The sequence below is a fragment of the Mandrillus leucophaeus genome, unplaced genomic scaffold, assembly GCF_000951045.1.
Source record: "Mandrillus leucophaeus isolate KB7577 unplaced genomic scaffold, Mleu.le_1.0 Scaffold861, whole genome shotgun sequence".
In the NCBI taxonomy this organism is placed as follows: Eukaryota; Metazoa; Chordata; class Mammalia; order Primates; family Cercopithecidae; genus Mandrillus; species Mandrillus leucophaeus.
This window is the reverse complement of record NW_012109375.1, coordinates 942,050-957,536: the sequence shown is the minus strand read 5'-3', so window position 1 is coordinate 957,536 and position 15,487 is coordinate 942,050. Positions and strand designations below refer to the sequence as shown.

At 39.4% G+C, this 15,487-nt stretch overlaps 1 protein-coding gene across 5 annotated transcripts in view; it reads left to right on the top strand.

Moving 5' to 3' along the window:
* NTNG1 (netrin G1) overlaps positions 1-15,487 on the top strand; it is a 359,892-nt gene that overhangs the window by 264,556 nt on the left and 79,849 nt on the right. For all 5 annotated transcript variants that reach the window (XM_011968880.1, XM_011968877.1, XM_011968878.1 and 2 more), the window contains exon 4: positions 7,074-7,246. In XM_011968880.1, the coding sequence (XP_011824270.1) occupies positions 7,074-7,246 (173 nt within the window). The remainder of the gene's footprint in view (positions 1-7,073; positions 7,247-15,487) is intronic.

Sequence of the window (15,487 nt, the reverse complement as noted above, 5' to 3'; positions counted from 1 at the left end):
CCATAGTATTAGAGATAGTAACTATAGAAATAATAATGGAAACTAACATTTGTTAAGAACTTTGCGTCAGATACTATCTTAAGGGCTTACATGCATCATGTGCTTCAAGCCCCACAACTGTCCTTTGAAACCCCTCCATTTCTTGCCCTTGTCTTACAGAAAAGGCAGCTGAATTTTAGCTGTACTTAGGAAGAATGAATGTCCTCTGCAGCTGTAAGAGCAAAGTTCTGGAGGCAGGCTGCCCATAGTCTAAATCCCTGCTCCATCTTGTACCAGCTGGGATTTGGAACACCTCAATATTCAAATGCATGATCATCTGTAATCATTAGTGCAAGTCTCATGGGATTATTGTGAGCTTGGTATGAAATAATATGTGAAAAATGCAAAAAGCAATTAGCACAATGCCAGGTGCTTAGAATTATTCAGACAATGTTAGCTCTGTTTAGTTGTTGGTTTGTTAAGTTACTTACCCTGGCCTTACAGTAAGTAAGTGGCAAAGGAGGGATTTGAACTCAGGCTGTCCTTTTCGGTGTCCCAGTGTCATAACTCATAAACTCTAAGTTATGTTGCTGCACATCTCCCATTTCAAGGAATGTGTTAAGGTGGGAACTGGAAATTCATGTGTCTATGTAAAGAAAGTCAAAAGTCAAGGTGGCTGCAGAGACAGAAAAAGAATGTGAGAGGCACTGTATAATGTATCACTCTTTTAAAAAGACATTTACAAGCTCCAATATTTGTGCTAACACATTCTCTAAAAGCATTTGTATAGCTAGTGCCAATCCAAGGGAAGAGGTGCAAGCAGAGGATGATCCACATCTTGGAATGCCTAAAACTTTCTTCCTTTGGGGATGCAGGGACCCAAGGGGCCTCATTAAGGGAAAAAACCCTCATTAATAAAAATAAATAAATATCTTATTTGAGTAAATTATACCAAAGTGTATTATCGTGTGAACATATTGCTAGGGTCCTCCTCAGAGCCCTGAAAGGGCCCCGAAGCTAAATTTCATCCACTTCATGGCGAATCCTCCAATGGCACAAACGTAACCAAAACTCTGACTGCACGAAAGCAAGCCTGGCCTGCATTCCTGTTTAAGCCTGGCCTGCACTCCTGTTTTTCTTCACAAAGGACATTTTTTAATTTCTTTGTCTCAGTACCTCTATTTGGAACATTAGTAATAGGCTATATGGACCTCTAGCTCACAGGAAGTTCTGGCAGATAACAGACTTCCCAGAATAGATATATTAAGTTATAAAAAAATAAAAAATGAGGCAGACGGTATAGGTTTTTCATACCTACTGGCAGGTGGCACAGAACTAAATGTTGGAGCATTTTTATAAGCAAGATTAAATTGACTCATGACAGCTGGTCACTAAAATACAGGAAGTGCAGATCTGGTTGAAAGCGAGAACACACTGGCGTTCGTAAAGTTTGCATCACAGACTAGAGCTCACTTTTTTTTTTTTTTTTTTTGAAGTCTGTCTTAGTGACACCCTTATTTGGCAATGTCTGCCATTTGTCACTTGCACACAAGTAAATCTTCAAGGAACATGCAGGTCAATTAGTTCTATCTGCAATGCCTAGGTATGAGTTCTGTGGGTATAAACAGAATCGGTGAATAGACTTGGCTCTCGAGAACATCAGACATGTGACTGCTAGCAGAGCCTTTTAGGTCTCCACTTGTCCAGTCCTCCCCCAACTAAAGTGACAGGATATATAGACATGGGAGCTGGATGACCATGGGAATGGATAATGAATACGTCAGAGACGAGTGAGATGTCACAGAAGTCAGCCCTCTAGCCATCATGAGGCCAGAGGTCACAGCATGAGAAATTGACAGCAATCTCCCAGCATTGTGAAATCTTTTTTTTTTTTTCCCCGGTTGGTGGAAGAGCCACTCTGGCAAGGGCTCTAAATAACAGGTTTTCACCTCTAATTGGAATGGGGCTGATGAGGATAAACTGAGCTGTGGAAAATGAACAGGAGTCATCTCTAAACACAGGCAGTGTCCTCTACTTGCACTGTTCTTGCACAGAACTCATACCCTCTACTTGCACTGTTCAGCCCCAGCATAGCAATTGTTACAGTGACTAAGCAAAGACAACCCAAAACTTCATCAGATGTGAAGTTACAGTTTTAGCCAACATTCAAGCAATGCCCCTCCTCCAACTTCAGCTGGACCAGGGTAGCCATCCTTGCATGAGACATTGAAGCTAAAAGAGGCACATTTCAGAATAATTATGCTATGCAAATACTTTGTTTTTTCTCTCCCCTGAGCTGTGTTCTTTTCCTAGGTCTTTCAAACATTGTTTACAAAGCTCTTGTTTTGGGTTTCAGTCATCTGATAAATCCCCTGGAGTTTAAATGAAATTAAACAAGGTTTATGATATCTCACAAATTTCATAGAGTCTCCTTTCTCCAATGTAATATTAGTTATGAAAACCAACAATGAGGGCATGTGGCAGCTTTCAAGACACATCATGGAGTGTTTAATTTAGTACAATGTCTATTAATTTTTCATTAATTAGTCCATTGTCAAGTTAGACATAGTAGAACACGCATATGACATTCCTGCTTTCAGGAAGCTTACTTGTTTATTATCATTTGTCTTGATCATCTAAGTTTTCAAGCACTTATTATGTCCAAGAACCACAATACATGCTAGGGATGTTACAATAAATAAAGCAGACATGACTGATGCCTCCCAGGAACTTATCCTCTAGTGAGGATGACAGAATAAGCAATTAAAATACAGCCTACAGTCTATAGTAGAGATAGTATGGGCTTTATTATGCAACTAGCCTTGCCTTATGTCACAGGAGCACACAGAAAAGGCATCCTGGTGGACCATAGAAACATTCAGATAGTTAATCAGCAGATATTTTTTGAATACCAAAAAGGAGCCAGCCACTGACATACAGTTTAATATATAAAGGGAAGAATTATCCTGATCAAAGAGGTAGGAATAGGAGAGTAGAATGCTGTAGGCAGAAGAAACAGCTTATAAGAGTACTTGAAGGCAAAGTTTGAAGAACTAAGTGAAGAGTTACGAGTGGTACAAATGAAGCTGGAAAAGGGGCAAGAGATACATTGCAAAAAGAACTTATAAGCCATGTTACAGAGCTTGGACTCTATCCTGAAAATAATGGGAAATTTTACAATGGTTCTGTTCCAGAAGTGACCCAAAATATATTTGTGTAAAAAAATTTTTTGACTATTGTGTTGTGATTGGATAGAGAGGAGCATGCCTGGAGCACAAAATTCTGTTTAGAAGTTGTTGTAATAAACCAGATCAAAGATGATGATCACAGCTAAGAAAGTGATCGTTGCTAGAACTGTAAGGATTTGAAAGAGAATCAAGGAAGAGTGCATTAGTTCATGTGCACTGCTACAAAGGAATACCTAAGACTTGGTAATTTATAAAGAAAAGAGGTTTATTTTGGCTCACAGTTCTGTGGTCTGTGTACAAGAAACATGATGCCTGCATCTGCACAGTTTCTGGTGAGGGCCTCAGGAAGCTTCCACTCATGGTAGAAGGCAAAGAGGAAGCTGGCATGTCACATGGCAAGAGCAGGAACAAGAATGGGGGACGGAGATGCCACACTCTTTTAAACCACCATTTCTTGCAAAAACTCATGGCATGAGAACTCATTCATTACCACAATGAGGGCACTAAGCCTTCGTGAGAGATCTGTCCTCGTGACTCCAACACCTCCCACCAGGTCCCTCTCTTAACACTGGAGATCACATTTCAACATGAGATTTGGAAGGGACAAAATATCTAAACCATAGCAAAGAGGAATCTCAGGGCTTGGTGAGAGACTCAGTAATGCCAGATTAGGTGTGGTAGGAAAAGGAGAGGGATACATCATTCTTGACTAACTGGGTGGAAAATGGTACAATTTTCTAAGACAGAAAGCACAGAAGGAAGAACAGGAGAGGTGGGAAGTCAAAGAGTTTAGTTTGGGGACATATTGAGTTAGATTTGTTCAGGAGGCATTTTGATGAGTAAGTCTGAAGCCTGAGAGAGATCTGAGATGGAGATACAGAGGCCAGACTTACCAGCATTTTGATTAGATATTCTTCACATGGTATAACGGAGGGAGGGGGCTCTATTGACCCCTGTGGGTAACAGATAATCTCCAAATCTCCTTAAATGTTTTCACATTTTGAGCTTCTTTTAAATATGTTTATTTGGGGTCGGGGAGATGATGTGAATTTGCTTTAAAAGGTTTGTAACATAAAGGAAGTTAAGAAGTGCAGACAAAAATTGAAGGGACGACTAGATAAGAGTGCACAGAGAGAGTGTGCTGGCTGTGCTGGGCCAGAACCCAGAGAACAGCATGTGTAGCCAACAGGCTGAAGACGTTCCTGAAAATGAGCTTGGGTATCCAGAGGGGAGAGTGTCAGGGGAAAGGGAGTGGTCCAGAGTCCCAGCCCCTGAGGAAACAAATAAGGCATGGAAAAGTATCCACTGGATTTTCAACAAGCAGTTCATGGGTGATTTGGCAAGGGAGGCTGTGATCATTTGGAAAGACTGAGTTAGTGGAAGATAAGAGAATGGAAGTGGCAAGTATAGGAAATTCAAGAAGGGAGGGGAGAGGGCTTAGGAGGTAGCTGGAGAAGATGACTAGACATGCAGTAGGTATTTCCCCACCTTAAAATGGGAGAGAATTGTGCAATGAGTGAGAAAATTTATAAGTACAAAAAGCCTTTAGTAACAACCAATCCAAGCACACAGACACATTTAAGGAAATCAGAAGAGTAGAGCTCAGGGTATGTACAGTGGTCAGGATGGATTTCAGATAAGGGTTATGAATTGAGTTGAGCCTTGAATGATAAATAAGCTTTTGGACAGTTGAGAATGAGCCATTAATTGGAAGAAATCTGAGAAAAAATAAGACTAAACATTCATCTATTCTCCTTTTACCTTCTTTTATTATTCAAAGAATATCTTCTCAGCTAATATAATGTCCTGAGAATGGAAATTGCCTGTAACTCAGAGTGACTACAAGAATGAAAGTATTAACAGTTACAAGATATATAATCCAATTTACAATTATTCCTTGCATTCTTGGTCTTCACGCATGAAACCAGCGTATTCTTTGGGATCACATTGTTCAATTTCCTCATTTGGAATTTTTAACACCAGATATGGTGCTAAATCAGTATAAGCCAGTGCTTCTATCACTCAGGTTTTAAACATCCTCCGTATATATAAACACACCCATAAATAAAGGTGTTAATGTTGGAAGGAGAAAGATTCTTTAATAAGCAACCTAGCACAAGTGATTCCCTGCATATAGGAGATTGTTATAGGACCTAGCTCATAATTAAACATTGCCTATTTAACTGAATTATTTTTTATCTTACCTTTTTAAAGAATATACAAATGTTCATTTTCAAAGGTGACATTTATGTGTCTAAGTGGAACAAGCTTATTATAATTCGTAAGTACTCAGAGAACAGATTGTAGCAAGAAGTATTAAACATTGTAATAGACCCCCGAGGAAGCTGTAGCTTGGTCTTCCCAGACAGGTTTGTGTAGATGGTGGTTGCTTTAGGATGACACCTTTTTGTTAAAAGAGAGCCCAACAGCTTTCAGTAACAGTCTTAACCATTCCTTTTTTTCCTTGTCATAAGTATGGGTCAGTGTTCCAAACAGATTATGAATACACTAAAGAAAAACTTGGCCATTGCTATACAGATATTAGAGAAGCCAACATGGTTGTTAAGGAGTCTCATTTTCCTACCTAAGAAAGAGAATTCTGTTCTTTTTCCCAGTTCATGGCATTTGGCCCAAGAGAAAAAAAAATACCATAATATTTTTTGGTCTTTATGAAACTTGATTTTCTATATTTTTGTCCTAGTTCCTGGAAGAGACCAGATTTCTCTCTCTCTCTCACACACACACACACACACACACACACACACACACACACACACACACAGTCTCTCTTTCTCTCTGGTTCTGATTCTGACCTATCTTGGTTCTCTACCCACCCCAGCCTGGGTGCCCAGGTTCTCTCCTATGTGTGGACCATCTCTTCTCACATACATTATTCTGAACTCTGGTTGTGGCCACTCTGTCAACGTAGGTTTTACCTTTCCAGAGGATATGGTTCATGCTCAGTGTGATACAGTTTATATTCTGCTGCCTCAACAAATACCAGGTTAGCCATTGCAATTTTATAGTCAGATACCTCGAGCACTGGGATGTATTTTTGTGGAAATTGCATATTCCATTGTTGCCTCTCATATATCATGGCTTTATTCACAGGCAGCAAAGGCCAGGCCTTGGCTAATGACTTCAAAACCCTGCCACATGAAGGTTTTTTTTTTTTTTTCTCCTTTAGGATTCTAGGCATCTTTTATTAGAGTCATTTGGCCTGTTTCTGAGAGGCCTTTGTGATTCCCCGATTTGCTGTGAGTGGGATGTCTGAGGATTACTGTCTCACCTCCCTTCGGGTCTGTTAGCGGCCTTGGTGGAAAATCTCTTCTGATCTGAGGAAATGTCATTTTAGAGTGCAAAATGAGAACACTTGATTATAATTTCTTGGGTTTCTAAGAATAAGTCTGAATAGCAAATTATTTTAATGCTTATCTTCCTTTTTAAACAAATAAGAATTGTCTTAACGATTTAAAGAAAAAAGATAACATTGTTTTTTAAACTCAAACGAAGCCCAGATGAAAGTGTCATAGATTTGTTAATATCACAAAAAGACCTTTTCCTAAATGACAGTATTTTGGAACCTGTTGGGAACCCCCTTGATTTTGGAGCACAGTTACCTTGCAGGAGTTTAGGCCCCCACTGACCTGGCTGCTACTCGGCTTTCTCAACGTGCAGTATCAAGGACAGACTGCACTGTAACAACCCTGCCCCGTGCAAACGGCTCTTTTTGGGAAGATTCTGAGGGCTGGGCCTGCAAATCTCTCTCTTACCAAATGCCTCTGTGTATCACTCAAGCACTGCATGGTTTGAGAGGCACAACCCTTGGAGACAGATCAGGAAAGCCTCGGTGGTCACCGAGACCAACTTATCTGACAATGAACTCTTTGTCTCTCCTCTGCCCAGGTGCAAGTGTAATCTCCATGCCACTGTGTGTGTGTATGACAACAGCAAACTGACATGTGAATGTGAGCACAACACTACAGGTCCAGACTGTGGGAAATGCAAGAAGAATTATCAGGGCCGACCTTGGAGTCCAGGCTCCTATCTCCCCATCCCCAAAGGCACTGCAAATACCTGTGAGTAACTTTGCTTGATAACAGCATATTCTGTGCACAATGAGGTGATAGTTCCTCTCAATTTTGCTTACAATTGTGATTTTATTCCTCTTACCAGTTGTCTCATTCTTCTTTAAAGTGCAGTGAAAGTTTCCGTCCCTATCTTACCTCATGTAGACATCTTTTAGCACTCTGATCATCTGTAAAATGCAGTCATCTAACATTCACATCAAATGTGTTGGGAAATGATACTTGACATCATAGAAGGAATTTTTTTCTAAGTGGATGAGACAGGGGTGATTTTTTTCCTCCCCCAAATTAATTTCCTATTAAAATATCAAAGGCCTTGAAAAGTCAACTCTAACTTAATCTTAGCCATAAACAATTTACAGAAGTCATTTGAATGTCTATAGTCCCATTTCCCCTACTCAGTATCCTGAGAGATGCTTTGTCCAGAAGATTTTTTTCCCACTACAGTTTTAGCGAGGCCCTAACTTTGTCTTGTGAAAAGCTTGGCTGTTTCCAAACTCCAGCAATTGAAACATACCTGCTTTGGATCCTGTGGATAGAGGCCCCCCTTTGGATAAATAGCATGACTGTAGGCCTGTGGGGACCATATTAAGAAAAAAATATTTCTGTACACATGTGAAAGAGTACAAGCATTATCTGTGTTTATAGAAACCATGTGTGTGCCCCCAATGAAATCCCTGATTCCCCATAGGACAACAGGCTCTGACATGCTCACAGAGAAATATGATTATTTGCTGAATAATTTGCCCAGTTCCATGGATGGACCAATTAACTACCTGCAACATCCCAAGGTTTGCCCTCTTTAAAAAGTAGAGAAAGGGGGAGATTAGAATGTCCCCATTCAGCGCGAACTAACAGAAGCAGCAGGACAGTGAGCACAGGAGAATCAGAACTTGAGAATCCACTGGTTTCACAGAAGGATAAGAATGTTATCAGGCACTTCAAAGCAGCAGTTGTGAGAAACCAGACCTAAGAACTCATATCACAGGAACCAGGACCTTATCAAGTTAAACGTAAGAGTAATGGACCAAGTAACAAGCCATGAAGTATGGGGGCATGAAATTATGATAAAATGTCTATGAAACAGAAAGAAATCCTTCAAAAGGTTTTAAAAAAATCCTTCTTTGTAAGAGTATTCAGTTGCTTTCAGTGTTAAAGAAAAAAACTGACTTCTTGCTCCTAAAATTAATACATTAATGCTCTGTTGAGCAGAAATGTTGATGTTTAAAGGTGATTTTATTAATGGAAACTCTGTGGCCTTTCCTCAATTGTTGAGGGCCATAGACTCATGAAATTGGAAGGGATGTTGCAAAGTTATTTGTTGCAGTACCCTGTGGTTGCCCACCTAAGAACTCCTATGACCACAGTTGTCAAATTTAGTTTAAAGCTTTCCTAAAGTGAAAATGACTCAGATTTCCTTTTTAATGTCTGCTCCTTCTTTAGTGGAAAAGGCTGGAAGAGAGTGAAGTTCACAAACACTTCCTGGCATTCTGGCTCGTCCTCAGGGCAGGTCAACTTGCCAAGGCCACTGGAGAGGCAGCAGGGGAAGGCTGCTGCTGAAGGCATCAGCTTCTATTCTAACATGATCTTGTTCTTCTACCCATAAGTGTACTTCCAAGTTTTTATTTCAAGACATTTTCACTGGAAAGGCTTTCTTGTTTCATCCAAGCTTTCTCATTGAAACTGATTTCCTGTTGTAATCATCATGGAAATGACTTATATACCCCAAATCCTTTGCATATTGAAGATCACCAAGTCACTTTCTGACCAAAGGAATGAAACTTGTTTCAGTTTTCCTTGTATATCCAATTGTCCACCTATCCCTTAGTTTTACTGGTTTTCTCTAGACTTTTTGGATGTTTTCCTCATTGATGTTAAAATAGACAGGTGATGGATGGACCCAGTGTCCAAAGGGGTTAAATTCAATATTCCAATCATCAGTATGGCAGAAATTAGATGAAGGACTTTAGAAACTATCTGCAGATCTGCAGTGGTCCAGTCTTGCAATGGGAATAACTCCTTTGACTAAATCTCTGACACATCAGACTGTGCTTTAAAGCATCTGAGGATGGAAGTAAGCAATTTAGTAGTTTAGTGCACAGACTCCAGGGTGGAATCCAGTTTCTCCATTTACTAGCTATGTGACCTTGAAAAAGTAAGCTAACCTCTCCAACACTGTTTCCCATCTCTAATGTGAGGATAATAACAGTTATTACCTCATGTGGATTTTTAGACGGTTGACTAAGCTAACACATGTAATGTGTTTAGCCTAACACCTGTCACAAAATAAGCATTCAAAAAATAATTGATTTTTAGTTTTTTTCATGAGACAGTCTTGTCCATTGTTGGACAGTTTTAACTGATATAAGAGTTATTTCTTATCGAACCTTTTTTTTTTTCTTTTTAAGTAGTAAAAGAAGTATATTGACCCTGGCTTTATTTCTTACCCAGGTTAAACATTATCAACTCCAATTCTTATGTGCTAATGTTTTCATGTCCTTTACCTGGTTGCCTGCTCTGGAAGTCCTCTAAATCATTAGTGTGGTACTCTCAGTCAAGCACAGGACCTTCAGCAGTTTTATGATTCTCACTTCATATTGGCTTTTTCTTACACATATGCATACAGGTACACACACACACACACACACACACTCACACGACTCTAATGGGTACATTACAAGTCAGTTATCTATGAGGGATACTTAGGATATATCACTGCCTAACATAAGAACACAAAAGTTACAACTTCTGGTCCCTCAAAATCAACTCTTCAGGGACCTAGAAATGCCACTCATCCTGGATAATCTCTAGATTTAGCAGAATCTCAAGCAACCAGGATACTTTTCATCTAGGATGATCAGTTTCTGCTCACTTTCACAAGTTTTAACAAAACAACTAGGAGGTCTTCATTAAATCAGGGAATGACAAGATTCTCCCCCAAGACACTCAGCCCACCACTCAGGGATACCCTAGATGGGACCTTGCTGAGAGTCATTTGGCTTTGGAGGTCCTATATTCTAGAGCAATTCAAGACCACTGTTGTATGAAACATGCAGAGCTAAGCAGAAGTGTGCAGAAGGCCAACACCCTAAAATATAGCCACCCCAGTCTGTAAGACACACCACATTTCCCTATGCTTTTCATGACAATAAACTTGACAGAGGCAGAATAACTTTTGTGATAGTTTTATTCATCATGCTTTTATTCAAGACCAGTGTGTTTTCTTGGACTTTTAATGCCATGCACATGTATATCAAAATCTTTTCTTTCTTTTTCTACAAAGCTTGTATTTTATAGAAAAGACATTTTTCTTCTCCTTATTGATCTTCATTCCTTTTTGATAGAATTCTATTTTGGATGTCCTTTGAATTTTATTTCTGTCTTCCAAGTAATAGCAGTTCTGTCCAACTTCGTGCTTAATTATGATTCTCTTGATTCCCCATTGTCCAGCTCATGAATAAAAGTATTAAATAACTCTTTAAACTCTGATCCCTATGGAATAACACATGTTTTTCTATATATAGATGCTAAAAACTTAATAATCACTATGTAGGAATCATAACTTCAGCAAAGATAATATCATAGCTATACCTCTCCTTCTCTGGCTATATTCTATGACCCATAAAAGCACTCCATGGCCAGATAAGTCTGAAAAATGCTGTACACTATACTGACTATTCATATTACATTACTATAATAGAAACAATTGAAAAGTTCTACAATAAAGCAACCTATTTTACCCAATGTTTCCCAAACTTATTTGCTTCATGGACCATTCAATAACTTTCTATAAAACACTCTTATGGGGACATGCTGAGCTAAACAGTTCCTTGCAGCCTAGCCATAGAAATGTCATGGAGATAGACAGAAAACTGAGCTAGTTCAGCTGTATTCAATCTTTTATTTTTCTCTTACCCACATGGTCTAATATTCTTCAAAGAATGAAAATCAAATTGGTCTCACTTTGACATTATTTGTTCATAAATCTAACTTGAATTGTTACACAATATCTAGGAGTCCTCTGAGTGATGAAAAGTAATTTGATGATTGTTCTATTATTTTCTCCGGTATCAAGTTTGCATTGACCAATTTATATCTTCCCAGGTGCACACATGTATGTGTCTTTATCCAGACAATTTCCTAAGTGCTTTATATACATTAGTCCATTCTAAACTCAAAATAGTCTTACAAGACAAATACTACTATTTTAATTTTAAACACATGGAATATTGTGATTTCAGAGGAAAAATATCTTGCTTAAGGTTTACACAGCTAGAAAGGGTTAAAGGGAGGATTTGAATCCAGGTGGATCTTGACCCTGAGGACTGCACATTGCACTGTACTGCTGACCAAGTTAAATTTGAGTGACTTTCTCTGTTCTCCAGTGGGATTTAGGCTCCATTTCAATGCCTGTTTGAACAAATCAGTTTTCTCTAAACCTGCCCTCTTCCTTCATCTCTGCTTATTTTTCTGCCTTCAAAGACTCCCCTTCTATTAGTCTTTTAAATCTCCATACTCCCTATCTCTGCCTGTTCTCAGTCTACAATTTTTTCTTGACATTCTAGCCTATTATTGTGATTTTAGATCTTAGTATTATTGATTTAGTAGTAATCAACCAATTCTAACTTCAATCTTTCTAATAATTTCAGAAAAAATTTTCAGCTGTCAGTAAAGATCTCAAAGTCAATATACTAGACACTAAATTCATTTCCTTCCCTTAAAGCATTTTTCTCTTCACTTTATATTGGAGTTTTGCTCATTTTTCAAGACTGCTCCTTGATGCCTCATTGAAGCCTACCTAGACTCTCCTATGCAAAATCAATTACTTCTGTCTCTCTCTCAAATATTGATAATGTGTGTAGATTTACAACTGATCGACTATCTTTAACCAAAATTATTATAATAATGATAGCTACCATTTATTAAGTTTACTACAGGCTTTTACACTTCATAAAGTACTTTAAGTTTTTTATTGGTTTAAATCCCCACAACATCCCCATGGGATATGTACTATTATTATCCTCATTTTACAGATAAGGAAATGCAGACATAGAAAGGTTAAGTTGTTCCAAAGTCCCATAGCTAATGTATGACACAGCAAGATTTAAACTTAGGTCTGTCTCATTATAGGAATTCAAATTTGGGAAATTTAATAATAGGTCCATATTTTATTCTTGGTCTTCATCAACATTTGTGGATTTTTTTTTTTTTTTTTTTTGAGATGGAGTTTTTCTCTTGTTGCCCAGGCTGGAGTGCAATGGCTCGATCTTGGGTCACCACAACCTCTGCCTCCCGGGTTCAAGCAATTCTCCCACCTCAGCCTTCTAAGTAGCTGGGATTACAGGTGCCCACCACCACACCCAGCTAATTTTTTGCATTTTTAGTAGAGACAGGGTTTCACCATGTTGGTCAGGCTGCTCTTGAACTCCTGGCCTCAGGTAATCCACCCACCTCAGCCTCCCAAAATGCTGGGATTATAGGTGTGAGCCACCATACCCGGCCCATTTGTGGAATTATTTTTGTGAGTGGATAAGTAAACCTAATAGCCCTGTAATGTGCACATGGATACACTGGCTTCCCACTGATCTTGTATATCCTGGAATACGTGGCCTTCAAGGTCACCAGCTCCAACACAAGAGCCTTCAATCTCCTACAGGAGGGACCATCTGAGTTCCTGGAGGAACTTTAATGGGAAAAAGTCTCACTGGTGCTCATGGCCAATCAAACCATCTAGACAGCACATTGGATGGTGGGTTTTCACAGGCCTCCCCGAGGGTTATTCACCACCTGGGTGGCTTGACTACTAGCCTTTCAGGCTCAGAAACCTAATTTTGTCAGCGCAGTAAGAGAGGTTCTTCCTCATCTGCATATGACCAAGCTGTAGGCCCAGTACTGAAAACCAGAATACCAAGTTATTCAGGTTCAACCACTGGTCTATGGTCTGTGGTCCCTCATCTGACCAGATATGATTTGGAATTCAACATCTTTAGGATTTTTGCAAAGGTAATACAGTGCACATATATTACAACAATAACCACAGCAGAATATTGGGCAACACCATTTAATCAAACATTTTAATATTTCTACAGCAAACATGATTATTCTCAGCAACTGGGATGAGGTAAGACTATAAATAATACCCTCACATCAGTTCCAGTACAGTTTTGCCACCAAGTTAGTTCAGATCACATTAGGTCATATCACACGTGCATTTTGAAAAAATTTTTAATTTGCATAGTTTTTTTTTTTAATTTGAGGGCTGAATAATGAAGATCAGGGCCTGAAATAAATGGAAAGACAGTATAGAATGGTGGTTATGGACCTGAATTCTGGTACCTGGACTCTGGGCTTGTTTCCTTCCCAGCAGACTGAGATGACCTTGGGCAAGTTACTTAGCTTCTATGTGTTTGAGTTTACTCCATCTGTAAAAATCAGCCTGATTATTGATGTCATAGGATGGTCATAAAAATTAAATGAATTAGTACATGTAAGACATTTAGACAGTGCCAGCCACGTAGTAAGCAGCAGTGCAATTACCTGCTATGGTCATTATATTTTCCCTGAGACCCAGCACATAAGCAGCAGATTCTCCCCTTGGAGACAGCAGCTATGTGGGGGGATATATTATGGCCAGCTGCCTGTCTGTTCATCCACAGTATGAAATAACTGTCATGGCATTCAGAATATTCAAGTCCTTATGGCCAGTGTATTCTCGTTCCTGTAATTAAGCCTACGTGCAAAGCCAGATAATAATCAGGAGGTTGCTTGGTGAGCATGGGATCAGGAAATTTAAATGACTTGAATGTTAATAACATCAGGCTGGAACATTCTGACCCATCCATCCTGCCACAGGGTCAGCCTTCTTCATGCCAAGAGGATACTGAAAGTCTGAAAGTTTGCAGGTTACCACTCTCGCTCTTGAGACCATGCTAGGACGGTACTGTCACCATATGTGTCAGGATGCTCCTTTTGTGAGGCTTCTACCTTCTCATTAGCTAGTTCTTCCACTCTTCAGATATGCTAACATGATAAGTCAGGTTAATGTCACCTCTGTTGAGTCTGCCACACATACTCAGGCCCCAAGCTCTGCTACTGCTGTAAGATGACTGTAGCCATTTCTGCTTGGATCATTTATATGATCATTTCACAGCATACTTCTTTGAAGGCAATCTTATTTCCCTCACTTTCAAGTTCCTGAGAGACAACTCACTGCATCTCCTATCAACAGCAGTTTATACTAGGGGCCAGGACTGGAAGGACATTGGAAGTAATTCCTCTGGAATACAAATGAATCTGCAGAATGTGTTCTTACTCATTATCTGCCTTTTCTTCAACTTGAAGAAGTTTTTTTTTGGAGTTAGAGTTCCTGACGGCTGCAGTCTGGCTATAAGAATATCTAGTTACCTACTTGATGGGTTTTTCAAACCATCTATCACAACAGTGGTAATTTTACCTCTCAATTTGAGCCTTGCCAAATCCTTATCCCTTCTGCTTCCTTCCTGATGAAAAGCCGCTGCATCTTCCATTGATTCTCAAAAGGAGTTATAGCTTTGAGCACTGTATTAATCGGCTTCTGAAGAGGAGGATATTTATTTTTTAGATCTTCATCATTTTGACTTCCTTAGGCATAACTGTCTACCCTTAAGCTATTTACTTGGTTGGGGGAGTAGTAAAATTATTTAAAAAGAAGAAAACATCACATTATTATATTGTGTAATTCTACTAGGTTTTCATCCCCCTAATTGCAGCAGAGTATCTTTAAAACAAACATTAAAATAAATGTGGGAGAAGGAAGGGCTGATTGAGAAAAGAATAATTGCAAGTACCTGCAAGACAAGTGCTTTCTCATTTTTTCAGCATATGGTAGCATAATGGCCCTTTGGCTTACTCAACATGTATGTATTTCTGTGGTTGAAGTGACATTTCTATTCTAGAAGAAGCATTATTATTAAAAGAATACCAACTGTAGAAACTTCTGTTAAAACTCATGCACTGGGGCCGAGCATGGTGGCTCACACCGGTAAGCCCAGCACTTTGGGAGGCTGAAACAGGTGGATCACCTGAGGTCAGGAGCTTGAGACCAGCCTGGCCAATACAGTGAAACCCCATCTCTACTAAATACAAAAATTAGCCGAACATGTTGGCATGTGCCTGTAATCCTAGCTACTCAGGAGGCTGAGGCAGGAGAATCGCTTGAACCCGGGAGGCAGAGGTTGCAGTGAGCCAAGATCA